This window comes from Aricia agestis, chromosome 10 (genome assembly GCF_905147365.1).
Source record: "Aricia agestis chromosome 10, ilAriAges1.1, whole genome shotgun sequence".
In the NCBI taxonomy this organism is placed as follows: Eukaryota; Metazoa; Arthropoda; class Insecta; order Lepidoptera; family Lycaenidae; genus Aricia; species Aricia agestis.
Genome location: NC_056415.1, coordinates 3,983,444 through 4,011,311, shown reverse-complemented (window position 1 = coordinate 4,011,311; position 27,868 = coordinate 3,983,444). Strand labels below are relative to the sequence as shown.

The following is a 27,868-nucleotide window of genomic DNA, read 5'->3' as shown; positions in this document are numbered from 1 at the left end:
ATTCTAGGGATTTCGCGAAAACACGGATTTATCAAATCATCCTACGACATATATATATATAACCTTACCTGGATTTCTACGAATACTTAAAATCAGCCCAATCCGTTCAGCCGTTTTATCACTTATTTTTGTTACACACTGTAGATAGATAGATGATGTATACTTAGCGTTAAAGTTTTTCGCACCCCTTTTTCCAAGATGTTGGCCGGGGAAAAGGGCGGCAACCCTACAAACTTGGGCTTAAGACTTAAACGTCTATAGGCCAACATGTCCTCTAGAAAAAATACTTTCTTTGCTTACTCTTTTAACAAATGCGATATCCAAAAGGATCTAGCTACATATCGATCTGTGATTTCTGTGAACAGACATCCAAAAGGATTCGGCTTACATAATATCAGACTACTCTCATTACGAAATCACTTTTTTATCGTTCAGGCGATAGATAACAGAATGGCCGGATATCTGCTAGCTGCAACGTATTTGTAAACAAGCAAACAGTTATTGCTTCTCCAAAACCAAGCACACAGCTAATGTTACTTAAAATACCGTTGCTAATTATTATTTCTCCGAAAAAATTCCGTGGACATGTATTTGTTTAGACTCTTTGTATACGTTTATCCTCATATAAGTTATTTATAATTACATATTTCGTAGCGCATTTAAAGTTCGCTGTTTTTGTCTGCCTTAAGCTGCTTTAAGGCTATTATGCTCAATAATCAGATAACAGTTGCGTCCAAAACCTAAGCTGTATAGTGCCAGAACGCCTCGTAGACAATGGGCATTGTCCAAAAAAATCACATGTACTTTTTATATTTTTTTTCGTTAAAATAGGGTATTTTAAGAATATAAATTAAATAATTTTGAAATTCATTGGCTAGTTTTTTCTCAATAAATATTTAAAGTTTCGCTCTGACGTCATCATCGGCGGCCAATAATTGACCTCTGCAGTATGTTTTTTTCCTTTTAATCTTATTTATAATGGCTGGTTCGTCAAATGCAAGTTCTCAATAAGTGAAAGCTGATACGAGAAGCTTACCAAAAGTTCGAAACGTAATGTTAGTCGAATTTATTGCTAATTTAACGCCATTGAAGGTCAAACAAAGGTTAAACATATTTGTTCAAAAATATTTAAAGTAACTAATGGGTATTTTTTTCGTTTATATACAGAAAAACGATCACTGACCTTATTCCGCGAAATGTTTTTGTAATGAGCAAAATTAAAAAAAAATGGACAATACCCATTCGTCTGGGAACAAGTTAGTCGCGACTCGCGAGCTTATGTAATGGGACCTACTTACAGTCTATGGCAACTAGCTTACGTAACGCCGGCTGCAACGAAGGCTAGGTAATATAAACTCATAATATAAGGCTTAGGGCCTGTTTCACCACTTCCTGATAAGGCTCACCAATTAACTTGACAGATCAAGTATGGAGAATCTGTCAAAAAAGTTGTGAATAGCCTATTGGCACTTTATCCGAAATTAGTGGTGAAACAGGCCCTAATTCTAGTTAATTGTTTACAGACACATCTTCAAAGGGAGGCGCGACAAGATTTAATGGGACACTTTATTTCAATACAATTTTATAAATGGAATAATATGTCTGTCTATCTTTAACGCTTGAACCGCTGAACTGATTTAGATGTGGTATAAAGGAAGAGACATTTTTATTTTGGTAGAATGTACGCTAAACGCACATAACAATAAAATTCGATGAACGAAGTTGCGAGCAACATAATATTTTTTTAGTTTATTATTCGACACAAAAAAAAATCTGGAAGCATGATTTAGAATCGAAATTCTAAATGGACTGCATGTACAGAACAAACAAAAACCGCACGCTGACAGCAATGGATTATGGATTTATGACTTTTTGTTGCATTTTTGTAGACGACCTGATTTTTATGATTCACAATCAAAAAGTATTTTCTTGCGGTTGGTACGAGTGCAATATCAGATAAGAGTTAAGACAACAAAATACGTAAAGACAACTTTAAACTTAGAAGAATAGGGTTGGTTTCCTCCAATTACTAAACTCTTATGGGCCTGTCTCACCACTTCCTGATAAAGTGCCGGATAGGCCATCCACAACTTATAGGGCTAGGCACAACTTATTTGACAGATTCTCCATACTTTATCTGTCAAGTCAAGTTGTGGATAGACTATCCGGCACTTATCAGGAAGAGGTGAAGCAGGCCCTTAGTCTCTATCGGCCGTTCCCAATATTTGATCTATCTCTGGTTTTGCCCTACTAGAGATAGGAATAGCTCACAATTGACATAATATGTCTAATGTGAGCTATTCCTATCTCTAGTAGGGCAAAACCAGAGATAGATCAAATATTGGGAACGGCCGTAAACCAGCTTATGGCACAGCAAAAAAAATTACATAAAAAAGTAAAACGGAAAAGATATTAATAAAAGATAAAAAAACAGCCCTGGATCATGTTAGGGGGAGGAATTCATTAAAAAAACAGCTCATGGTAAGGTCTATTGTGGCCTGTGGCATGGTTACAGTCAATTAAATGTTAAATACTAAATAATATTATGGGAGAGTCATACACTCCTTCTGTCCTACCCAAATTGTCGTGCTTACAAACGATTTTGATACACATACAAATTAAACCTACCATTAAAACATGTTAGGATTTATGTGGAAAAAAATTATTAAACTATTATAATTATAATATATTATGAAATTAAGTCATCATTAGGCGCGGCAAAGGCCGTAGATTTCATACTAAATAAATGTGATTTACTTAGGGTCACTACTCACTTTTCACATAGTTCCACGATGGAAAACAGTGATTGTAGCCATGTTTGCGGAACTGTACGTACATATTGCGCACCTGTGCACCATAAACCTATAACAACTACGACAGTATATATTAAGTCTATGCTGTGCACAGACACAAAATAGATAATAGTACAAAGTAGCACAGACAACATCAATCAAATAAAACGAATATACCCATCACGGGTTTGTCATCGCCTATATTTTTCCATCAGGCAGGAAAAATCAAAAGTAACTCAGGCATATCAATTTAAACAACAATTGGTTTCTTGCTGGACGAGATGTATTGATATGATATTGAATGTACTGTCACTTCTTGGTGGAAATTCATCTTGAATTAAATAATTATACACTTTCCTTGCACTTTTTCCACTTTAAGATATTTATTAGAAAATTGTTAAATACACGACCGGTTTCGAAAAAATCACCCTATTCCCTCCCCTATTCTCTCTTAAAAGGCTGGCACCTGCAGCTTTTCTGATGCTGCGAGTGTCCATCAGGTGACCCGATTGCTTGTTTGCCCCCTTATTATTATATTAGAGAGTTCACTGTGAAAGTAGCAGCGCTGAAAGACCAAAATTTTTTTTCACTTTTGTACGGAGAAACTCTTGACTCTCGGGCCCTTGCCCATACAAAAGCGAAAAAATCAAATTGATGATTACCCACCTACTATGTGTTTAGGCACTTACCCTCAAATACCTACCTCAAACATTTTAGTTAAAAAGACTAGTTAAAGTCAATTCTCTATCGTTATATATGAAAGCAACAGAGACGGCAAATTAATTAAACTTTTAACAAAAAGTGATTTTAGCTTTGAGGTATTTGGAACGCCCAAAAAGTGGTAGTGCCACGGGTGATTAAGTAGACCATGGTAAAATTTGTTGTATGCGGTGAATGAGCAATCAGGGAAGTAGTGTCATGGGTGAGTTAAGTTACCCATGACACTACAAGTAGTGCCAAGCTGTAGTGCCACGGGGGAAAAAGGAATCAAACGGGTTGACCAATTTTTATCTAATAGTTCATCATCAGACTTCTCTGTGCTAAAAAATTTGGGTTTATCTACTTCATTAAAGGTTTTAAGCAAGTTGAAGTGATGTGATCAGTTACATAATATTTTATAGTCTGATGCCTGACACATAATAGAGTTTTAAATCTGAAATTGTTTTTAAACTCAACATTATAAATAAAAAAATTAAAGTTTTATTATGTGATATAACAACAACTAGATAAATAGTACAACATTCCTCACAACTTAAAATCCAATTTAAAAATGCCTTAAAAATAAATCATATATGATAGGGTCAATCTTATCAGTGTTCTTTGCGTAAGTAATGATGTCCTATTTTTATAAAGATTAATGATTTCAAGGTTATATTAATAAGAACAAGACTTTTGAAATAGAGGTATTATTTGTGCTATTAGATAGGATATGGTTTAAAGAGTAACACCAAGCTAAGTAGATTTTATGTGTCAATTTAGTTCCTGATCTGAAGGGCCAATTTTGACAGTGTTGTTAACATTTTGAAGATTTAACTGTAATATTATATTATCTTTACTTTTTAACTAATTTGCTTGATATATCTGCAGAGAAATTAATAGATTTTTTATGGTTGTGGGTACTTTGGTCAATACATAAAATGCGGATCAACATGTCTCATAGATTTAACTTACCTTAGCCTTGGGGTAAGCATCTGGACCTCCGTTCTTATCACATAGTTCTTTGAATGCCTCCTCCGATTTGTTTTGGATAGCTTTTATCTGTTCTTCGCTAATTTTCTCAGCGACTTCCGGGGGTAGCGTCATTGAAGATTCTTGCGCGAACACACCGCCTTCGAACATAAAAAATCATCCAAGTCCACAAATCATTGGGTTCTTACTTTTTCCTTAAACTTCGACTTATGTCTGTTAATAGGTAGGAGGTAGCTAACCTACGTTATAATGATCTGTACAAAGGTCGGTATTTGATAATTTGGATAAGTACTTCATAATTCTAAGGTCACAGTGAAATCGCATACTAAACCTTATATTTTTTGTTTTTTAGCATTTGCACCTGCTTCATTGTAAATTATAGATTTGCATTTGCCGTATAGGTACAATAAAGACACTTACCAAGCGTTACAAACAAAATAAAATATTTGAGAAACATTTTAAACGCTTGAGGGCAAAACGAAGACACAAGAACTAAATTATTTCAAGATTGGAATTGCTGTTAGCTCTAAACCGGTTTCTGCGATAAATAAAATTTAATTTGCCCGATAAGACACAAGCAACTTCAACGGAAACGGGCACTAAACTGAATGACGTTTATTTGACAGAGCGTTTGCAGTTTGAATTTGACACTTTTTTTTTTTTTGGATTGGCGCTATGGCATCACTAACTACAGGGCTTCAATTATACCGTTATATAGCTAAGAGTTTTTGAAAAAAGACCGTGGGTAGACGTAGACCTAGATAAGTAATTATTTTGTTATCTATGGCGATTGCTGATCAAATTATTGGACAAAGAGAATGTCATAATATTACTTCCTACGTAACAATATTGGAGATACTATATGCAGTACCTGGGAGGCTGGGAGTACCTATGTAGGGATGGATAAATACTCAATACTTAAGATGCGACCCAATCTTAAGGATGTATATAAGGACAAATTCCGTACTACATCCAATTAAATTATGAAAGTACTAAATATGTAAAAAATTGGACACCCAGACACTTATTATTAATTATAATGTTTTTTTATAATAGACTTTTAAAGAACTATTCGATATTTAATTATTATTGAAAAAAAAAATGATGTAATTTGACTACCGCAAATGGTGGCCTAGAGCTCGGCAAGACACAACTTTAAATGAAGGTGGCGAAAAAAGGAACTAACGCTGCCATCATACAAAAACGACATCTTTGACAGCTCTTTTTTACCAGCAGCGCCCCGCTCACGTCCGTTTAAAACTTTGTCGCACCCTTCGAAGGAAAGTTTTCATCAAATTCAATTTTAAATATTTCCTCAGAATTACCGGTGAACCCACTTTTTTTTGGGCTTAAAAAATCGCAAATCGTACAAAGAAATTGAAAAGCAGTTTTTTAGCCGTTTATCTTTGATACAAAGTTCCCAATTCTGATGAATACTAAAAAAATGTAACACTTCCGGCAAACATTACGTATGATAAATGGAAATTTTAAAATGAATTATTTCACATAGCTTGCCGGTAAGGTATTGATTTTTTGGTATCAATCGATGCAGGAGGTTTACTTCTACTATATATTTCGAATTTAGGTCAGAAATCAGAATCTTTGAATTTATAAATGTTATATACATCCTTAAGACGCGATTCGGCTCTGTGATTGGTCGAAATTTTGACAGCCAACCAATCACAGAGCTTGAACCGTGTTTTGAGACCGGATGCATCTTGAGTACTGACTATTTATACCGGCCTAAGTATTGGAGTTATCAAAAACCAAAAACTCATAATATTTTATAACTTCATTTCAGAAAATGTCAGGTGTACTGTTTACCATAGACTTATTTATCTATACATATAAATAAAATTGGAGTGTCTGTTTGTAATATTGAAAGAACCGTTTTTTACTACATGCATATGAATTTACATACGGTACATATATCAAAATAGCACTTTTTACAATTTTTGTCTGTCTGTTTGTTCCGGCTAATCTCTGAAACGGCTAGGGCACATTTAACGAGACTTTTTTGGCAGATAGCGGATATAATAAGGAGTAACTTAGGCTACCTTTTAACCGACTTTCAATAAAGGAGGAGGATATATTTTAAATTTTTATATTTGTTCATACATGTTTTGTAATTTCAAGTTTCTAGCTGCTAGCGCGATGCTTGAGATATATCAGCCTGCAGAAACATACTACTATAATATTATTGCCGCGGACGAAGTCGCGGGCAACAGCTAGTACAAATATACGTCTTAACACGTATGTTACGTAGTATATGACAGTCTCTTTGATCACGTAGTGTTTCGAAGCTATGAAGAAAAATTTTAGTAAAGTTGCTGAGATAATATTCATGGTAATGAGGCCTCCTCGTACAACTTAAATTTAGTGAAAATTTGATATGTTTTCAGACAAAAAAGGCAAAAAATATCCAAAAAGCACTCAAAAGATTATTAGGTTTGCTGATGCAGACACAAGTTTAAAGCAACTGGGTAACCCTGCGGCCACGAATACTCGCAAGCATTTACCAAAATGTTACCTCGATCCGAAACTTTGCAAATGTAAATCAAAAACAGGACATTTTAAGGTATGGAATTCGTTCGATAACACACAAAAAATACAAAAAGATACACTCATTACAAAAAATGAAGATATCAGCAAGGCACGAAAAGTGGATAAAAGAATACAGAGAAATAGAATTGTAGACGACATGAAAGACGAAGAGAAAAATGACACCAAAAATATTAAAGATAATAAAAGGAAAAAGATTGGAGACACTTGCGATGCTGATCAATGTAAAAAGAGACTTCAATACATCCAGAATTTACAATTGCCCGAACAAAAAAAAGGTACGAAAAAGAATATTGGATTTGGTGATCAAGTTTTAGCAAAAAATGATAGCAAGAAAGGTAAAGATGCAACAGAAATATTAAAAGCTGCGATAACTTCAAAGGGCGATAAAAGAACTGTAGATAAAAAGGTCTTTAATGGCAATCCTGCAATGGAAATTAGAGTTGATTCAAATAAAATGCAAGTATTGAATCCTACTGAAATTAAAAGCAAAGTTAAACACCTCGGTACAGTAAAGAAAAATGAAGTTTGCATTTGTCCTTCTCGTTCAAAACGTATAAATCAAAATTCATGCGAAGATGGAGCCTGCGCAGCAGCTATGAAGAGGAAGCAAGGAAATTTTAAATGCAATTGTGTTAAGAAGAACGTTCAATGCAACGATTTATCGTGCGCGAATCAGAAGCGTCTATCTGAATGTCTATCAGACAATGTTATTATAAGATTCTTGAAAAAAATAGCTAGTTGCAAAGATGTAGCCGACAAATTGCCTAAACACTTATTAGAAGTAACTTTGGATTCTGCTAACATGAATGTAGTGAACTCAGCAGAACTGAGAGATATATTTAAAAAGGCATATAGTAAGGAAATATGTCCAAATGGTGTTTGTCGTAAAGGACTAGAGAAAAACGCAAACGTAAACTGCACATGTATTAATAAGAAACTTGCAAGAAATGCTATTCAATGCAATTCAAAGACATGTAATTTAAAGAAAAAGAGAAAAGCAGAAGAGAGCCGCAAAAAGTTAAAATCAACTTTTGCAACTCACACTCGTATATTTGGACGAAGTAAGAATCTTTTGTTTCTGCTGCGACCTATAAACTAGACTTATAGACTGTTACCTATAGGATAATAAAGTTTTATACCTATACAGTATGTAAATAAAATTGATATTTTAAATTTCATTTGTTTAGGTATAACTTCCAGTGGAAAACGGAAGAAGCGTCGAATAGGAAAAAGAAAAGGAAAAAATAAATTAAACAAAATAGCTTTCCGAAGAGATGCGTCACTAGCCGATAACTTGAAGGACTGCCCAGAAAAAACAAAAAAGGACTGTAAACAAGCCTTTAAGCGAGAAATTAAATACTACAAGAAACAAGAAAAGAAAAATAGAAAAGCAACTCGTAAGGCGCTAAAGGCTATAGAAAAACAAAAAAGAAGGGAAATCGGACAATGGAACTGTATTTCTAATTTTCTAAATGGAGTGATAAACCTAATTGTTCAAACAATTAAGATCATAATAACGTCGGTCTTTACCCTTATTACTAATCCTGTTAGGTGTTTTGTTTATTTAAAACAGAAACTAAAGAACCCAGAGAAAACCGGAGCAAGTATCAAACAATGGTTTCAAAAAACGTGGGGCCGCAAAAACACAAAGGTATCTAAGATGGTGCAGGATTCAGAAGCTATAAGTGTTATATCTGATCATATCGAAAACATGCCATTTTATGATACAGTGTTCGTGAGTAAGGGTAAGACAAAGGAAGAGCGAGCTATGTATGAACGCAGGAAGCGTCTAAGAGAAAAAAGGATGCAGAAGCGTCACGACGAGGCTTTATATGGCTGCCGGAACATTCTGCTGACGACCTTACGAAAGACGCCATGCATCTGCTTTTATTATTTATGTCCAAACTTGTATCCACAGTGTTTGAGTTTGTTAACGTTTTTAAAGAATTTTTATCACATCATAATTTATTTGGCAGCTTTAGCGTTTTGGACTCCATGCATTTTAACGTTTGAAATCTGTCGATCGTTGCTATGTTGTTTATTTTGTGTTGGTTAAAGAAAATATACCATATTATGCCCTTGTATTATGTAATAGCTAGGTATTTAATTTACTTCAAAAAGTTACATAATATACTTTACAAAAACAAAGAAAATAATTTTCATGTCATAATATTACATATATTAGTTATATTAGTACGTAGTATTTTTAATATGTTTAAGAAAAAACAAAAAAAATATTATAAAAAAGTGATATTTATGGCATTTATTAAATAGAAACAAACTAAGGCACAATTTCTGGCACAGTTGAAGATTCTAGTGTTGTTTCTGTCATTCCTTCTAAATTAGGAGTGTCAGACATACTCATGTCAGGTGCTTCAGTAGGAGTATCAAAAGGAGTGTCAGTTATCTCAATATCAAGAGCTTCTTTAGTAAAAAGTGCAGTTTCACTATCGACTACTTCATTTGTTGTTCCAGTTTCTTCTTTTTCATCAACTTGAGTAGCCACTTCGTGGTCTGCCACACGGGTAGGGGATATTCCTGTTTGGATTTCATCAACGAACACGCTACTTATTTGAGCGGCCTCTGACGTTGAAGTACTCGTGATTTCATCATTTATTATTTCGGTTGCCTCCGGAGCTTCTGTATAAATAGCTCCAGTGGTTTTTATATCACTTATTATTTCATTGGTCACTTGTGTTTCTGTGCCAATGGCTTCTTCTGCAGTCATTTCAACAGCCTCTGTAGTGGTTGTAATTACTATTTTGATTGCCTCGGTAGGTATTGTATTAACAGCTTTAATAGTATTACTTTCAGTAGTAGTAGTTTGATCAGTTGCCTCCGTGGCTACTATATCCCCCATTTCATCTCCCTCTTTAGTTAATGCATAATTTATTATTGCTTCAGTCGCGGCTTTAGTAAGTGGAGTGAAAACATCAACCATCGGCGAAGTAAAAATTACATTCTCTTTAGTAGTCAAAGGGAAGTATTCTGTTTCCTCCGGTTCGTTAGGAACAATAGATTTTTTCTTTGTTGTCACAAGCATTTGAGTGTAATCTTCAACGAGCGCATCCAAATAGGCAGCAGCGCTTGTTTCGAAAGTTGCGATATACGTTTCAGTCCTTACAAGGTATTCAATGTCTTGGTCGGTGTCATTTCGAGAGCATTCCGTGATGTCGCCGGGAGTGGGGACATACGGCTCGGCTTCGTAAGCAGCTTTCGCGTAGCCCATGCTGTAGAAAATTTTGTCCATGACTCCAGTGGATTTGAATATGAAGAACAGGATGACGATCGCAACCAATGACATAATACAGTCGCAGGCGCCTCCTCTGCCCGGCTGGCACCCGCCTCCGCCTCCGCACATAAAACACTTGAGTCGAGCGGATACAAGAAACACCACACAGATTGGGATCAGGGACAATAGTTGAAGCATAAAGGATATGAAATTGTATAAAGTCTGTAGAACCATGCGTATAAGGTTTTCTATCATGAGAAGGATCGTCATTAGGACGCGGACTAACATTTGGACCCCACATATTAGAGTCTGCAATACGGCGTGCACGGTGCGACACATTTTAAACTAATTCCTGAAATAAACTTATGAGCAACTGTTATAATTATAAAAATCTTCACTTTACGTAGCTGGTATACCCGTTAAGACCTAAATAATTTATTGCCTAAAATGTTACTATTTGCTCGTTATTTTTTTAAATTTCCCACAAAACAATTTTCTGTTTACGAAAAATATACGAAAAGGTCGCGTCAAAAGCATCTTTCAAATATCAAATCAAACATAAACTCTATCACCACAATAGACAGAACTAAAGGAGCTGAAAGCAAAGGCCAAAAGGCTAATAGTCCATCAGTCTATAATGTCGCGCTGTAAAGTGAAAGAATAATTTGATTTCGTATTTTAAAGGTCTCAATTCTCAAAACGAAACTGGTTCAAAGATATTGCTAGGTTTGTTCTTGCTTTCGACACAAGCTTATTGTATTATCCACAAATTCCAATTTCAGCTGATCGTACATTTGTCAGCACCGTACGCGCCGCAAGTCATGACGTTCTTTTTTTTCTTCATTTCATACGTTTTCTAAAATGCAGCGCATACGGCGCGTACGGCACTGACACTGCCGACAACATAATATCACATAATATTATGTGCGACCACTTTTATGAGCTGAACTCAATATTATTATTGTTCGTTTGGTGGACATGGCCTTTTAACTATATCTTCTATATAAATAGATTGATAAATAGTTCATAGAATCAGGCGTTACTTTGCGGAAATCCATAGCTTAAAATTTAGTAAGTATGTTATTATTTTAAGCAATATTCCGCGAAATAAACCTCAATCAGTAATAAAATAAGTGAGTGTACGCATAGACAATAGACATGCTTTACATGCTTACAGCGATTTTTTATATCTTCGGTTCCAGTCGATATACTCTTTAGTTTCAAAACTGGTATTTTAGAACTGGAAGAGACGTTTGAATAGCTATCATCTGTGCTGCATCCATCATCCATGTCTACGTTAAGAAAAAATAAAACCAACGTCTGTTCATAAAAATAAGACCAATCTCAGTTATGATATTTTATTTTAAAATATTCAAATGCAATGCTTTAGAGTGAAATATAGACACTAATATATTTTGAGTAGTATCTTGAAATGTGCAATTGTATTGATGATGACGAGACTGACTACAGCTTGTAGGCCTGACGCATCATGAGGTCGAAATAGCAGTCGTTGTCGATGGACACGCTGATAGCACTGTAGTAGTTCATGAATTCCTCCAACGTCACCTAGAAAGATATCAGCATTAAGGCCGGTATAAATAGTCAGTACTAGAGATGCATCTCGGTCTCAACTCTCAAGACACGGTTCAGGCTCTGTGATTGGTTGGCTGTCAAAATTTGGAATAATCACAGAGCCGAACCGCGTCTTGAGACCGGAAGTACTGACTATTTATACCGGCCTAAGAGCGAATAGAGTACGATCACAGAGCGGTTTAGTGGTTGGACATGAAGAGGTAACAGAGAGACTGAGAGACAGGCAGACACATTTACGCATTTATAACATTAGTATGGAAGTATGGATGTAACAAAGCAAAGTAATAATACTTTGGGATAAGTATTTTGCAGTTTGCACATCCTAAGGGATTGTTACTTTCTGCTAGGAAGTAATTGGTTCATAGGCAGATAGTTGAGGTTGGATAATGTTAGGTCAATGTTTGTCGTGACTTTCGGCTGGGTTTGACATAACACGACCAAATTACGTAGGTCCGCCATTTACCAATCTATCAACTTCTGCGGTACTACGCAATACCATTCCAGCAACGCAATGTATAATATCAGTTATACTTATAGACTTACTCATATTTAGTTGTCAATTTGTCAAAAATCAAGATGCATTTATTTGTATAGCTCTCTTGCGCATCATGAATCACTAATGTTGTCTAAAAGGACTATTAACTAACTTCTTTTAACAAATCCAATCTTAAGTACTTCTATTCGGGAACAAATATAATGACCACCAAAAAATGCACTGATACTAGGGTATTGTTTACCAAAAAAAGATAATTAAAACCAAAAAAATAAAGTCTAAAATTGCAATACTACCAGCTATTTTAGTCATGACAACACTTCAAATTGTAATCGAAAACCAAATATAGTAAATGATCACCAAATAAAGTAAATGATCACCAAATATAGTAAATAACCACCAAATATAGTAAACTAGATGACGCCCGCAACTCCGTTGCGCCTAAACTCGTTTATCGCGCGGGAACCGTACATTTTTTCGGGACAAAAAGTATCCTATGTCCTTTCCCGGGACTCAAAGTATCTCCATGCCAAATTTCAGCAAAATCGGTTCAGCGATTTGGGCGTGAAGAGGTACCAGACAGACAGACAGACACATTATCGCATTTATAATATTAGTATGGATTATTAATATTTATTGATACCGAGATAATCAAATATATAAGGTTTAACGTAAATTATTACATAAACTAAACATAAAGCTTACAGGATGATCACCAAATATAGTAAATGATCACCAAATCCTTGTGAGCAAATCAATGCGATAATTTTGTCCAAATAAATCACTACGATTGACAAAACATGTAACAAGCATATTATTAACAAAATGTAACAGACGAGCCGGCCAAGTTCGATTCGGACATGGAGGGTTCCGTACCGTTATAAAACAAAATTAGACCTAAAATTGTGTTTTTGTGTGGGGGCCCCTCTTAAATAATAATTTTATTTTGTTTTAGTACTTGCAACAGATATACACTGTGAAATTTTTAGAAGTCTAGCTGGAGTGGTTCTTGAGATACAGCCTAGGCCCTAGAGATAGACAGACGGACGGACAGACGGACAGACATAGAAGTCGCAGTAATAGAGTTTTTAGGGTTCCGTACCCAAACGGTACTCTTTTACTAAGACTTCCATGTTGTCTGCCCGTCTATATCTCTTCTTCTCTTTAATAGGAATTGCTAAATAAAAATATATTTGGTTATAATTTTACATTAAAATGCTAACGTATAATGTTGGTGATCGTTTAATACTTTTGGTTTAAGTAACAATGATTTATTTGGAGTCATTTTTCATAAATAGGATAGCGAGATAATGAATCTTTGGTGATCATTTTACATTAAAATGCTAGTATAATGTTGGTGATCATTTACTGATTTTGGTGATCATTTACTAATTTTGGTGATCATTTACTTATTTTAGTGATCATTTACTTATTTTGGTGATCATTTACTATTTTTGGTTTTAAGATGTTAAATCTTTGGTTATCATTTTACATTAAAATGGTGGTCTGTATTTTGGTGATCGTTTACTATTTTTGTCTATGAAATGTTACTATTTCTGGTGATCAGTTAATTATAAGCCCTTCTATTATACTAACCTTGCCATCCACAATTCCTTCAGTTTCAAAGTTTGAGAGGAACTTGTTAAATATCGCATCGGCTGTCTCCTCTCCACTCATGTATCTAGAATGAGAGGAAAAATATACATTTTTGGGATATGCCGCGCCGTACCTACATAGTTCTAAGTACCTACTTACTTACTAAGTACTTAGAACTAGGTACGGCGCGGCGTTCAGTGCGGAAAAATGTACGATCAGTGATCGTACATTATTTTGTACCTTTATTTCAATTCAACTATGTCGCTGATCGCGTTCAATCAAAAAAATTTGAAAACTGACTTTTTTTTGCATAAATTGAGGCTTTAGGACCGGGAAAATGATTGAAAATTAAAAAAAAAAAAGTGGATTCTATGTATAGTTAGCCAGGATGAAGTAGGTTTGTTCAAATTATAAGGGTAAAAAATCGGCCAAGTGCGAGTCGAACTCGCACACGAAGGGTTTCGTACCATTATATAGCAAAATAGGCAAAAAAATTTGGTTTTTGTATGGGAGCCCCTTTAAATTTTAATTTTATTATTAGTTATTACTACTTATTAAGTAGGCTATTTGACCTACTTTTCTTCGTCATGCTAATCGCTTCTTAATCACAAAAAAAAACTAATATTTTAATATTTTAAACAGTAGAAACCCATAAAAATGTTGATTGAAAATTAATATGCCTTTTAAATGGCGCCGAAAACACTGTCCGCCATAGTTTGACGTCATGTTTTCTGTATTTTATACTTTCTTTTGAAAACATTTTTATGTGCTAAACCTACGAGACTAAGGCTGCGTTTCCACTGAAGCGGAGCGGAGCTTAGCGGTGCCGAATTAACCAATCACCATGCTTGAAATCTTCGCTGTCATTACGCTGGAATAGCACGATTGGTCAATTCCGACACCGCTAAGCTCCGCTCCGCTTCAGTGGAAACGCAGCCTAACAGTGCCAAAAATTTAGAAATCATATTTTGTCATGTTGAAAACTTTTGAAGAAAAGTTTTCGCCATTTCATTTCTCAACTACAATAAATGGAGATAATATATAAAAATGATGTTTTTTTTTTAATTATTCAAGAAAATATATTAACCAAATCTTTTTAGGCTTATTCTTATTATTTATATACAAATAAACTTACTTATAACGAGCGCGATAAACAAAAGATATGCGATATCAATAAAAGAATCTGTTTTGACTTTTTAATCTTTCCGCCATGTTTCCGCTACGTGCTTATTATTATTTACTAGATGTCCCGCGCGGCTTCCCCCGCGTAAATTTGGAATTTTACAGAAACCGTACATTTTCCCATAAAAAATATTTCCCCCGTTTTTCTCACATTTCCTGAGTTTCTTCGGTCGTATTAGTCTTAGCGTGATAATATAATATAATATAATATAGTCTTACTCGATAAATGATCTATCTAACACTGAGATAAGTTTTTAAATTGGACCTGTAGTTCCTGAGATTGACGCGTTCAAGCAAACATACTCTTCAGGTTTATAATATTAGGTAGGTATAGATTTTTTAAATTATCGCTTGACAAACTCGAGTCTCGATCTAAAAGACTATGAAATGATATAATATGGTAGTGATGATGATGATGATGAATGTAATTTTCATAGTAGCATATGCTTTCTGTTCTTAAAACAACGCCGAAACTCCCAAACTTGTATCTATAAAGAATCAGGAGTTCTCTTAGCACCTTCCTAACCACGGTATACCAGGTATATCTCGGTGCAAAATCTTACTTGTTGGTAGCATATGCTTAGAATACTATTTACGAAACCGAAGTCACCACATGTTTCCTTATAAGTTTTGAGGAGTTCCCTCGATTACTTATGGATCCTTCATTAGATCACCACTTTTGTGAATATAATACCAAATTGGGATGATACCCTATATACCAAAAGAAAATTTTTGAAAATCGGTTAACAAACGGCGGAGTAATCGTTGAATATAAGAAAACGAACATAACACCTCGCCCATTTTGAAAGTCGGTTAAAATTGTAGCCTATGTGTTATTCTGATGTATAAGCTATGTTATTGTAAAGTTTCATTAAAATCCGTTCAGTAGTTTTTGCATGAAAGAATCCATACATCCATACATCCAAACAAACTTTCGCCTTTATAATATTAGTAGGAAGTAGGATAGTAGGACTAGTGTGATGACGTCACATCCAAATCGGAAGTACCGCAAAAGCGTTTTCGTTAGTACAAATTAAAAAATAAAATCATATATTCAAATCGACTTTATTTATCAATCTTAAGCTTTTATTTGATGATAAGGGTGAAATACTGTTTCCTAGGTCAAGTTCTACTAGAAATCGTTCAATGAAATTGAACATAGGTCAAGTAGCCTATTGCACAAATAACTAGTCTGTTGCCATTATCGACATAGAGCGAAAAAAGCCAAAAAATCACCTTCGTTGTATTCCCAGCCTTGAATATAAATTTTATTTTGTTTTTAGTATTTGTTGTCATGGCGGCAACGGATATACACAATATTATGTGAAAATTTCAGAAGTCTAGCTATAGCGGTTCTTGAGATACAGCCTGGAGACAGACAGACAGGCAGACGGACAGACAACGAAGTCTCAGTAATGGGATCCCGTTTTTACCCTTTGGGTACGGAACCCAAAAAAGAGTAATTGCGCTTATGTTGTGAAATGTTAGTTCCACCCACTTCATCCACTCATGTCTTCAATATTGTTGTTAATTGCTTGATAACTATCTAATATTAGGCAACACCAGTTGATCTCCTCTTGTTGAATGTGTACGTTTAAATTTGTTATTAAGTACTACTAAAGAAATTGGAAAGAGAAATTGAAAATACATAGAGGCAATTGATTCCTAGGCACTAGTGACCAGGCAGTTGATAGACCCACCTCATTTGGTCGGCTTGTGTCAATTCAATGTTAACTGTGATCGGTCGGATGGGTTTGACATAACGCGACCAAATTACTTAGGTCCTCCATCTGCCTAGGAATCAACTTCTCTGATAGTACTACTCATTATCTTACCTCGGGTGTGCCTCAGGGCGGTAAACTCCTCTAAGATCTTCGACAGACACAATCCCATCACCAGTCTTGTCCAGTTTCCTGAACGCCTGCTCGACTATGGCACGACGGGAATCGTGCATTGGGGGCTGAAAAATTAAATTCAAAGTTTCAAGTTTAGTTTAAAAGTTTAGTTTTTCAAAAAAATAATTTCTTTTGTCGGCACTATATATAGGCGAACGCGTTGGCCGGCGCGCTGGCCCAATATGTAGAACGGGCGTTCGCGCGTTGGCGGTAGGTATTGCGCCTGTTCTATACATTGGGCCAGCGCGCCGGCCAACGTGTCGGCCAACGCGTTCGCCTATATGTAATGCCGACTTAAAACACAATAAATAAGGCTAGAGAAGTTATGTATTTCTTTTGCAGTCTGTATCTCTTTCGCACCTATAACTCAAAAAAATTACGTATTGAGTTATGAATGCAGTTATGTACTATCGGAGAAGTTGATTCCTAGGCAGATGGGGGACCTACATAGTTTGGTCGCATTACGTCAAACTAATCCGACCGTTCACAGCTAACATTGAATTGACATAAGCCGGCCAAATGACGTAAGTCCGTCAACTGCTTAGGAATCAATTTCTTGGTGATGGTACTTTTGAACTTGGTGATGGATGATTTAGAACAAGACTGCATTCAAAATTTAACAACAAAAAAATTTTGGGCTAGGAGTGCTAGGACACTTCTATGCATATAGTATGCATATTATAAAACAAAGTCACTTTTTTTTTCCCTCATGTCCCTTTGTTCCCTTTAATCTTTAAAACTACGCAACGGATTTTGATGATTCTTTCAGTGTTAGATAGCAGCGAAGAAATAGAGGAAAATGTGGAAAAAACGGGTTTTTAATTTGGTCGCATTATTTACTATTATACTACTATGGAAGAAAGTGACACATTGCAGCAAACATGTCGTATTAATCTTGAACATTGCAATTTCGTCGCCTTATAACAAGAATGAACGAATTGATAGTTGTTCACTCGTTGTTCACTTGACATTGCATTTACTAATCCGCTGTTAAATTTTTACTGTGGGACATAAGTATTTTAACAGTCTGTTTAATTTTCCAAGGTCCGTTAAGTCTTTATTTCCAAAGTCAGTTATGCCTTGTTAGGATTTAACAAACAGAGGTTGGTGAAATTGGGTCTTAGGTTTCGTTTTTTTTCGATTGTTATTCCTATTCTACGTTATTAATTAATAACTCAGCACTTTATCGATGCACTGGCGTAACCTTAAACCTATCAATGATAAATTATAGTTTATGGGTAAAGTTGTGTAATTGGGGGGATAAATAAGCTTTAAAATTTGGCATAAAATATTATAAAGTTTAATTTTAAATAATGAAATATTATTATGTGCACACTGCACAGCTGTTTTGATTTAAGGGGTACCTACCAGTGTTTTTTTTATAAAAGCTTTTGACACCAATTTGTTGACATCGCGCGCTATAAACTGAAGTCGCGGGCAACAGCTAGTATAAAATATATTTTATTGTTATAAAATAATAAAGTAAGATGTATATTATAGTATTTTTATTTTTTAGCCATTAGGTTTTAATTTTATTTTTTAATATTATTTCAAGGTTGTCTGGATTCTGGAAGAAACCGCTTTCAGCAGTAAGACCGCCTATATTTGTACAGATTATTTTATTGTTTTATTTTGCAATATTGTAATTTAGTTTAGTTTTTGTACAAATAAAGAATTTTCTATTCTATTCTATTCTACTTACACGGATTTTGTTCAAAAACTCGTCGAGACTTATCGAGCCGCTCTTGTCTGTGTCGAACTGATTGAACAGAGATTCGGCGTCCTGAAAAATAAATGCATTTCGTTAGAAACGAAGAATAAGTACTGTAGGAAACAAAGTAGGTATTTATAAGTCTTTCTGTACTATCCATCTCAGATTCATAGGCAGATAGCGGACCTGCGTTATTGGATCGGATTTTGTGTAGTCATTAGTCAACGTTAGTCCCGACCAAGTTGCTAGGTTCACCTAGTGCCGCTATCCCCAACCCGCGGCCCGCCGGGATTCTATTTGTGGCCCGCGTGATGTTAAACAATTTTGAAATTCACTCCCACCGGCAAAATAACGTAAAGTCTACGTGATAGTCGTCCAATTTTTCCACTTTTAAATCGTTAATATTGAATAATGTTATTTTTTAACCTTAAAAAAATTGTTGCGGCCCGCGACACCAAGACCAAAATATGTTTGTGGCCCGCATGAAAAAAAGGTTGGGGACCACTGCGTGGGCCTAGTGCGTACTGCGTATAAAATTATAAATCCATTTATTTCCCTTATTATTACACAAGTACTAGTTACTACCTATGCACAGTCCCCAAGTCTCAAATGTAAACTAAGTAACTATTTCGTTATTTAAAACATATTACTTCGTGGCTCAGTTCGAGACCAGTTTCTTTGATGCCGTTAATAAACTCCTCCAAGTTAAGCTGTTTGCTGCCATCGTCGTCCATTCGTCGGAAGATCCTGAAATTGATAAGACAAAACATTATAAATAACTAGGGGTCCGCCCCGGCTACGCCCGTGGTACATAGCCTATAGCTGTAAATTGGTGAAAGATTTTTTGAAATCGGTCCATTAATTCCTGGGATTATCACGTTCAAACAAACTCTGCAGCTTTTTAATATTAGTATAGACTATAGAAGATGTCACGGAGATATTTGTATAGTCATTTTGAATGCGCTAATCTTCAATCAATTAATTTCAATTGATCCCTGAAATTAAACTGTTCCTCTTGTGGATAAACGAATTTATGAGATTACTGATAAATTACATGAAAATGACAATTTTGCGTTTAACCAAGCAGACGATTTATAAGTGGCTTTGCTATTTAATAAGTTTAAAAATATAATATCAAGCAATCATCACGGTAGAGGAGTATGGATGTAATACTTAGAATTTAGATCATAGATGATTGAACCCTTAGCTTAAATGCGTCTAAAAGAAAGTGAATTACATTTACTATGTACTATGAACTTCAAACTACAAAAAAGTCTACTTAAAAATTCAAAGATTTTCTGTAGACTCTTTTGTAGTTGAGGATATTTTACTGATACCTTGATTCTTCAAGCAACAGACTCAAAGAGCCATAAAGTAGCCTTACCCATTACGAGGCCTCGGGCCAAAAAAATACAGGTACTTTTCCGAAAGACAAAGAGCCTCCCCTTTGTCCTTTTTTCCTGTCCTTTCGGAAATGTACCTGTATTTTTTTTTATTTGTTTGACGTTCATGCGAAGGGTATTTTAAATACACATTGGGTGATGGGTCCAGGGTCACCCATTCGTGCAATGCGTAGGCAATATAGCCGCGTACTGACCAAGCGAGCAGACTCGCGAGGCTCGGGCTGCGGCACGCTCGGGCGAGGCAAGTCTTGACCAAACGAGGATTTGCCTCACAAGGCAGCCTCACTAAGCTGCTCGCTTAATGAGTACGCGGCTTATTGCGTATAGTCCGTCTTGACGGACGGAAAGTCATGATAGGCGAGAAAATTTTCTAAACGTAATCACGCTTAAAAGCTCTATATTTTTCTTTGTATTTTCATAGAGAACGCTTATTACATTTTAAATATTGTCATCTTGCACATTTTTATCTCGAATTAATAAAGTTTTCATATTTTTTATTTCATTTAAAAAATTTCCCGCCTGTCATGACTTTCTTGACAGACTATATTTCTGAATTTAGTGTTGCCAAATCAGGGGATTTCCCCCTAGATGTGGGGGGTTTTCGACCAAGTTAGGGACAAAACAGGGGGAAAAAATATTTAGGGGATTTTTTAAGGGAAATTCAAAATACACGTCAAATACAGTTTTTTTTTCAAATATCACGTTCCTAAATTTTTTTACAATCTTTAAATTACTTGAGCGCCACAACTTCTAATCGAGGTCGAGATTCGAGATGTTGAAAAGATGAATAGGTACAGTTCGACAAGGCTTTAAATGAATATGTCAATGATGTCAATGGGCGCTGCTGGTAAAGGAGAACTGACGTTTTTGTATGATAGAGGCGTTAGTTCCTTTTCTCGCCACGTTCATATAAGTAAAGCTTTGTCGAGCTGTAATAAAGTTTAGTAATATATATTATTGAATATTAAAAGAAAAAGTAATCTAGGGGATTTCTAGGGGGAAATCAAATTAGTTCAGGGGTACGGCGCCGAGACCATCTGGCAACACTGTTTCTGATTATAATATGCATGTACCTTCCCAAGCCCAGAATGCCAGTAGCGCCGCGCGACAAACAGAGCAGTCGTAACTTCTCAAGCGGGTCGGTCTCTGAAACCAATGATCTGTTGCTGCTCTGCATCAGCTCTTCGTCCTGACGCGAGGTCGCCGACTGTGGGCGGTGGAAGGCTACTGCAAATTCAAATATGAACAGTAAATAAAATTGGATCATTATACCCTTACACTATTTAATATATTTGTATGTGTCGACTGCAGCAGTATGTTCGTCAACTATTGAAACTCAGAAGACAACAAGAACGTACTACTATATATGCATGGCTCAAGCCTCAGAAAGGATTTTCTTCTCTGTTGGATAAAACGATTGACCAAGGAAATCTGTCAGTTTATCCTTCACATTGCTTCTTTCGCATTTCTACTACTGAATACGGGCCTGACCCTTAGACTGGGTTGCACCAACTAACTTTGACTTTAACCTTAACTATAACCGGAAAAATTTACAGATGTCGTATGAGGATATAAGGTGTTTGGACGCCATATTTAACTTTAACTATAACCACGCCTCTGGTGCAACCCAACCTTAGGTTTTAGAAAATTAGCAGCTTTTTTTTTTTTTTATTGTTTATTAGGGTAAAAAAACAATATCACAATATAAAATACGTTTACACACAGTCTTACTCTATACATATAAGTAATTGTGATATCCACATCATTTACCACATATATAAAATGTTAAATGTTATTTAAGTTTAATTATAAGTAGTTGAGATTTTAACCTTGATTGACTAGCAGGCGGCACCCTAGCCCTACGACATTAGGTCTTGGGATCAGTGACAAGTACCACTAGGGTGCCGTATGCGAGATCAATCAGCTTTTTGGGCCATCAGAATATGAACATGCAGCTAGGAAAAAATTCCCAAATCATAAGGGTCGATTTCAAGTCGATAATAGCTACTTTAGCTTAGATAGAATTGAATGCAGATAATATAATTGATTAACTAAGTTTACGTTCATAAAAATTAACACATTTTGTATGTAAAGCCAAATATTTTCTTTGAACAATGTAACCTTGATGAATTTGTAGGAAATAAAAACTCGATCATTTTCACGAAAAGGCTTTACTTTTCACGCAAGGCTGTGTCGATGCCCTGGGGCGCCTTTACAACGGTATACTTAATTATTTTTTCTGGGTTGAATGAAATGCCTAATTTCGTTAAGTGACGTCAGGTGATCGCGAACGCCCAAACACGCAATCGTAGAAGTGACCCAAATAAATAAATTATCGGCAAAAACTTCATTACTTCAAAAACTTATTTCATGGCAATTCACTGCCCTTTAGATCCTTTTAGGTCTGCCATCAAAATAAAGTCTACTGATGCAGATGAGAAGAAATTAGTCGTATCTCAGTCCCACCCTACCTGTCTTGACATACAAGACAGTAGTTTTAACAGCAAGTAGAATACTTTTTCCTAAAATCAATAGAATTGACGCATTAGAAGCTGCAGATTATGCAAATATAACACTTTACACTGCAGATGCGTTACATAGTAAGCGATCCAGATCGATATAACAAGGATGTAAATCCTCCGAGTCCGTGGTCCAGTGGATTAGACTTTAGAGCGTGGCTCTTGACTCGGAGGTCTTTGGTTCGATTCCCGCGTTAGAAAAATGTTTTCCAAGTTTGGTTAGGACAATGCAGGCTGATCACCAGATTGTCTAACAAGTAAGATGATCCATGCGTCGGATGGGCATGTAAAAAGTCGGCCCTGCGTCTAATCTCTCGCCAGTCGTGTCGGTCTTCCGTTCCACTGTGTTATGAGAGTAAAAGGAATAAAGAGTGCTCTTGTGTACTGTGCACACACTTGGGCACTATAAAAATTACTCCTGCTGCCTGCATAACTGGTCTGGTTTCAATGAAACCGGTAACAGAGAAAATAATAGTACCTACAATCTACATATTTTAAACCGACATAAAAATTGTAGGTAATAATTGAGGATTAATCTATTTTATCAGATGACGCCCGCAACTCCGTTGCGCCAAAATTCGTTAATCGCGCGGGAACGGGGAACCGTACATTTTTTCGGAATAAAAAGTATCCTATGACCTTTCCCGGGACTCAAAGTACCATACCAAATTTCAGCAAAGTGTGTTCAGCGGTTTGGGCGTGAAGAGGTAACCGACAGACAGACAGACATTAGTATGGATATTGCTATGGAATCCATACTTCCATACCAATATCCATACTAATGTATTCAGTATTCCCTAAGTAGTAGGTACAACAAAAAAAGAACATTTTACACGCGATATTAGTATCACGATAATATTGACTCGTGTTGTTACACGTGTTGGACAAAATCCACCAAGATAGGTAGGTGAGTACCTACCAAGAAATAAAACACTGCGCAATGCGTATTCCCCCTCCACTTTTGCCAAACAATCTTTTTTTCGCTTTATACCGTGTACTGTGTAGTATTCTGCCATGCCCTTACCATCAATATTATGTCTGTTGAAATTCTCACATCCATACCAAACAACCACTCACTAGGTCAGCAGATCAATAGCCCAGCATAACCTTGATACGGTGGTTTATGGTTAATATTTCACACACCAATACAAATTAAGTACAACTATATTTTGTACCCTCTCATTTCAATTTAAGATTAATTAATTTTAAGTAATTATTATTAATAACAACAGCAATAACGCGTAACGTCGTAATTTCCACAATAATAATAAATAACAGCTGACATAAGAATTTAAGAGCGGGCTGTAAAATTTTGCTGTGTTTTCTAATAAGTATTATGATCCCGGAAGACAATTGACTTAAATGAAATTGAGATTTATTTAATCATTGTATATTTATCTGATATTTGCCTAATGGAAAACACGATTCACTTACTTTGACTTGATAGTTTTATTTTTTGAAAATTATCAAACTTTCTGGGATTTTCAACAAACATCTGTTACACTGATTGAGTTACTATCATTAAACACTGATTGAGTTACTATCATTAAATAACTTACACTACTACAATCACACATTTTATAAAAAAAATAATGGCTAAAGGAAATATTAGTACTGTATTTAATTTTTAAGTAATCATTAAAAACATTTTTAGGACTTACAACCTTTACTTTCATGCTATATAATGCGGGAATTGTTGTAACGCGATATTGTTCACTATTAGCTGCAGCGCAAAGTACTATCAGAGAAGTTGATTCCTATGCAAATCGGCGACCTAAGTAGTTTGGTTGCGTTACGTCAAACCCAGCTCACAATTAACATTGAATTGACATATTCAACCAAATAACGTTGGTCTGTCAATTGCATAGGAATCAACTTCCTCGATGGTACAATTCATGCAGACACGATTCATGGAATCATTATAATATCATGATTGGAGGATAGTGGGCATGTATGCGGGGCTAGCATGGTTTGATATTTTTTCCAGCCCGGTCTTAAGCAAAATTTTTATTATTTAAGTAGGTAGTTCTTATGAGAAATAATTGAATTTTGCTAAGTCTATTTCATGCATTTAAGTTATTTAAATAATAATTCTGTTACTGTGCGTATTAGCTACAAGTTACAACAGAAATTTATTAATTTATTCACTTAAAATTATAAAATAACTTTACAATATTTTTGTTTCACACAATGAATCACAATCACAAAAGTATATTATACATAAAATCTTGTAAAAAGAGGTATTTTTAATTTTTATGTTTTGTCAAAAAAACATAACCTCAACTTTTTGGTTCGTAACTAGGGTTGCGAAGCATCCGGATAAAGCAGGACACAGTCAGGCTTTTTGATTGCCTGTCCGGCCAAAATTAAGAGGTATCCAGCTTTTGTAGAGCTCTGAAGCAACAATTTAATATGAAAATCTAGTAATTTTAGGTTTTACACCTAATAAAATGTAAAATTGTATGTAAAATTATTGTTATAATAAAACAGAAAATTTCGAAAATATTCCTACACTAAGAGTTCAGATTCTTACTTCTTAGTACCTACTCAATTGCAGGCTTTTTTGTACAAATGTCCGGCCTAGCTGGCTGCTTTGTCCGGCTTTTCGGTTAAGCGACCTGGCAACCCTATTCGTAACAAAAGTTAAAAACAGTTAAGTAATTTTATAATGCATTACAACGTAAATTAATATCAATGTACATTGTACATACCTAATATTATTGTTACTTACGAATGGAAAGTTATGCAGAGAACATACATAAATAATACTTTTATTAAAAATCAATAAGAACTTACTGTTTGACGTCATTCGGCATCTTTCGCGGTACATTTTCGTAACGTAAGTAAACAAATGTATGGATTTTATGTTCTTGTCGATCTCATAGTAGACTCAAACTTCGAAGACGTACCTCAGCGTTGGAAATGCTAAGAACAACTGATCAGTGATCACAAATGAGTTTGAGTGATGACAATTGACAAATGACACTTGACATTTGACAACCTGACTTACCCTGCGTTCCAGATGACGTTGAAACGCTAACGCTCAAGACTGTAGTTTTTCCCGTTCCACTAGCATGTGAGCGTCAGTGATACAAACCCAAGTGGAACGGATTATGGATCGTTTTGAGCGTTTTGAGAAAAGTTTAAAAAAAGAACTATAATTTTTTTTATACATAGATACATTGAACCGAACTTGGATATTACGATCCTTTTCTTCAAGTCGTAAATACCTAAAAGTAATTGTTTATAGTTACATTTATTTTACAAATAAAATACATAATATTATATTTGTTTCGTTTTTAGTATTACATTTTTTCATATTTTAATATAGTTAAACTTTTATTACTTAAGTATATGTATTTGAGTTTTCACATTGAATCATATTTTAATAACAAAACCACATACGTTGAATATTGACTATTGTCACATATTATAAACGTTAGGTAACAATACCGCGTAATGCTTCAAGTACGAGGTCAACAGGTATATAGGAGAGATGAAAATTAGTATTATATTTTATAAGAAATCATTTGACCTTTCATTTAAAACAATTTATTTTCCAATCAAAATATTTCATTAAATGTTATTTCATTTAATATACATATTTCAATTAAAATATTATTTGTAATGAAATAATATAAAGTTTTTTGTCTCTACTCTGTCGTGAAAACTTTCCGAACATGGCTTTCGCGATATAGTTACGTTAAAATTAAAAAAAAACTAGACCGCCCACTTTGACCCATCTTCGTCAAGGGTCGTTTTGAGCGAAAATGATGACGTCATGAGTGACGTCATAGCCGCGATTTAGACGACCCCGGTCGCCAAAGGGAACGGCAGAAGGGGACGTTTTGAGCGTTTTGGTCAAAATTAACGTCATCTGGAACGCAGCCAATGAAGTTTGGGAGATTAAGGGCCGATTCACACCGGAATGACAGCAGCGCGCGGCGCGAAGAGCACTTGTGTGAAATCATGTGAAATAATTTACTTTATTTACATTCTTATAACTACCTACTATAGTTTGTGCGTTTTATGATGATATGCGTGACACATTATACTTAATTGACAATAGCTGTAGGTAAGTTACGTAACAAAAAATAATTGATAATTTAAAAATATCGAATCACTTCGTAAAGGAAAATATGTAACCGAAATTATCGATTTCGTACTGACATTTCATGGACATTTCAGTGGTGCAGGCGATTTAAGATGGCTGCCCTTTTAGCCGTGTTCGTTTCATTTTTTCGCAGTTTGACAGCTGACTGTCAACTTCTTGAGTATCATGTTCAATAAAATCCTAACGTTATTGAATGTGACACTCAATTATGAAGTTGACAGTCAGCTGCCAAACTGCGAAAAAATGAAACGAACACGGCTTTTTTAATCGATTTGATTTCGATTCAACAGAGTCAATCTCTATTGACATAAGTTCCGTTTCATGCATCTGACATTTTTCAAATGTTTTCGTAACAATAATTTTATACTCCTATTTCACAGTTAATATTTATAATTTTATATTAATACGAGCTTCTGCCCGCGGCTTTGCTAGCGTTAAGAAGTATTATTATACACAAACTTTCATCCCCTATTTGAACCCCTTGGGGTTGGAATTTATCAAAATCCTTTCTTAGCGCATGCCTACATCATAACATCTACCCGCATGCCAAATTTCAGCCCGATCCGTCCAGTGGTTTGGGCTGTGTGTTGATAGATCACTATGTCAATCAGTCAGTCACCTTTGAGTTTTATATACATAGAACTTAGCATTTAGCAACTTTTCATTTTTATTCATTTACAATTATAGTGTTACGGTACATGGTATACGGACACGTGGTGCCATCTAGCGACAAACCAGCGAAACTTACCGAGGGAGCACAGGCAACATAAATCCCCTACTCAATACTAGATGGCATGAGGTGCGCAAGTACATACTCGAACCATCTAGAAAAGTCCAACATTTTGTTTACGTGTTTACCGGTTCATTTTGTGTACGTGTTTACGTGTTTAGTTGTTTACTTTTATTATGGTACATGCTCGAGCCTCCTAGAAAGTTCCCACGGTTATTTACTTGTTTACGTGAATCGGGAACTTTCTGGAATTCGTCTCGCCATATAAAAGCCGCAGGCAGGCCCGGCAGTTCAGTTCGATCTGAGCGATCTTCGAGGCGACAACAAGTGATCAATAGTGAGTGAACCAGTGAA

At 35.4% G+C, this 27,868-nt stretch overlaps 4 protein-coding genes across 7 annotated transcripts in view; 1 reads left to right on the top strand and 3 right to left on the bottom strand.

Moving 5' to 3' along the window:
- Positions 1–5,071, bottom strand: part of LOC121730862 (27 kDa glycoprotein-like) — a 34,021-nt gene extending 28,950 nt beyond the window's left edge. For both annotated transcript variants that reach the window (XM_042120058.1, XM_042120059.1), the window contains exons 1-2: positions 4,902–5,071; positions 4,464–4,621 (exon numbers count right to left, since the gene is read on the bottom strand). In XM_042120058.1, coding sequence (XP_041975992.1) covers positions 4,464–4,621; positions 4,902–4,938 — 195 coding nt within the window. In that variant the 5' untranslated portion in view covers positions 4,939–5,071. The remainder of the gene's footprint in view (positions 1–4,463; positions 4,622–4,901) is intronic.
- A 1,695-nt stretch (positions 5,072–6,766) lies between these two features.
- LOC121730985 lies at positions 6,767–9,131 on the top strand. Its single transcript, XM_042120248.1, has 2 exons — positions 6,767–8,107; positions 8,234–9,131. Exons 1-2 carry the CDS (start codon positions 6,874–6,876, stop codon positions 9,100–9,102), a joined length of 2,103 nt encoding a protein of 700 aa, XP_041976182.1. The 5' UTR covers positions 6,767–6,873; the 3' UTR covers positions 9,103–9,131.
- A 192-nt stretch (positions 9,132–9,323) lies between these two features.
- LOC121731044 lies at positions 9,324–10,762 on the bottom strand. The gene has a single exon (XM_042120361.1). It carries the CDS (start codon positions 10,615–10,617, stop codon positions 9,328–9,330), a length of 1,290 nt encoding a protein of 429 aa, XP_041976295.1. The 5' UTR covers positions 10,618–10,762; the 3' UTR covers positions 9,324–9,327.
- Positions 10,763–11,622: 860 nt separating this feature from the next.
- LOC121730932 (calcyphosin-like protein) overlaps positions 11,623–27,868 on the bottom strand; it is a 67,444-nt gene continuing 51,198 nt past the window's right edge. For 2 of the 3 annotated variants that reach the window (XM_042120156.1, XM_042120157.1), the window contains exons 3-8: positions 21,225–21,378; positions 19,399–19,495; positions 18,740–18,820; positions 16,978–17,102; positions 13,961–14,045; positions 11,623–11,844 (exon numbers count right to left, since the gene is read on the bottom strand). In XM_042120156.1, the coding sequence (XP_041976090.1) occupies positions 11,743–11,844; positions 13,961–14,045; positions 16,978–17,102; positions 18,740–18,820; positions 19,399–19,495; positions 21,225–21,378 (644 nt within the window). In that variant the 3' untranslated portion in view covers positions 11,623–11,742. Of the gene's footprint in view, positions 11,845–13,960; positions 14,046–16,977; positions 17,103–18,739; positions 18,821–19,398; positions 19,496–21,224; positions 21,379–25,466; positions 25,614–27,868 lie in introns of those variants that run through there. The other variant, XM_042120158.1, reaches the window with a different exon arrangement.

Coding starts and splice junctions, on each gene's coding strand:
- LOC121730985 (XM_042120248.1), top strand. CDS start 6,874: ATGTTTTCAGACAAAAAAGGCAAAAAATATCCAAAAAGCACTCAAAAG. Junction 8,108..8,233: donor CACTCGTATATTTGGACGAA/GTAAGAATCTTT, acceptor TCATTTGTTTAG/GTATAACTTCCAGTGGAAAA.
- LOC121731044 (XM_042120361.1), bottom strand. CDS start 10,617: ATGTGTCGCACCGTGCACGCCGTATTGCAGACTCTAATATGTGGGGTC.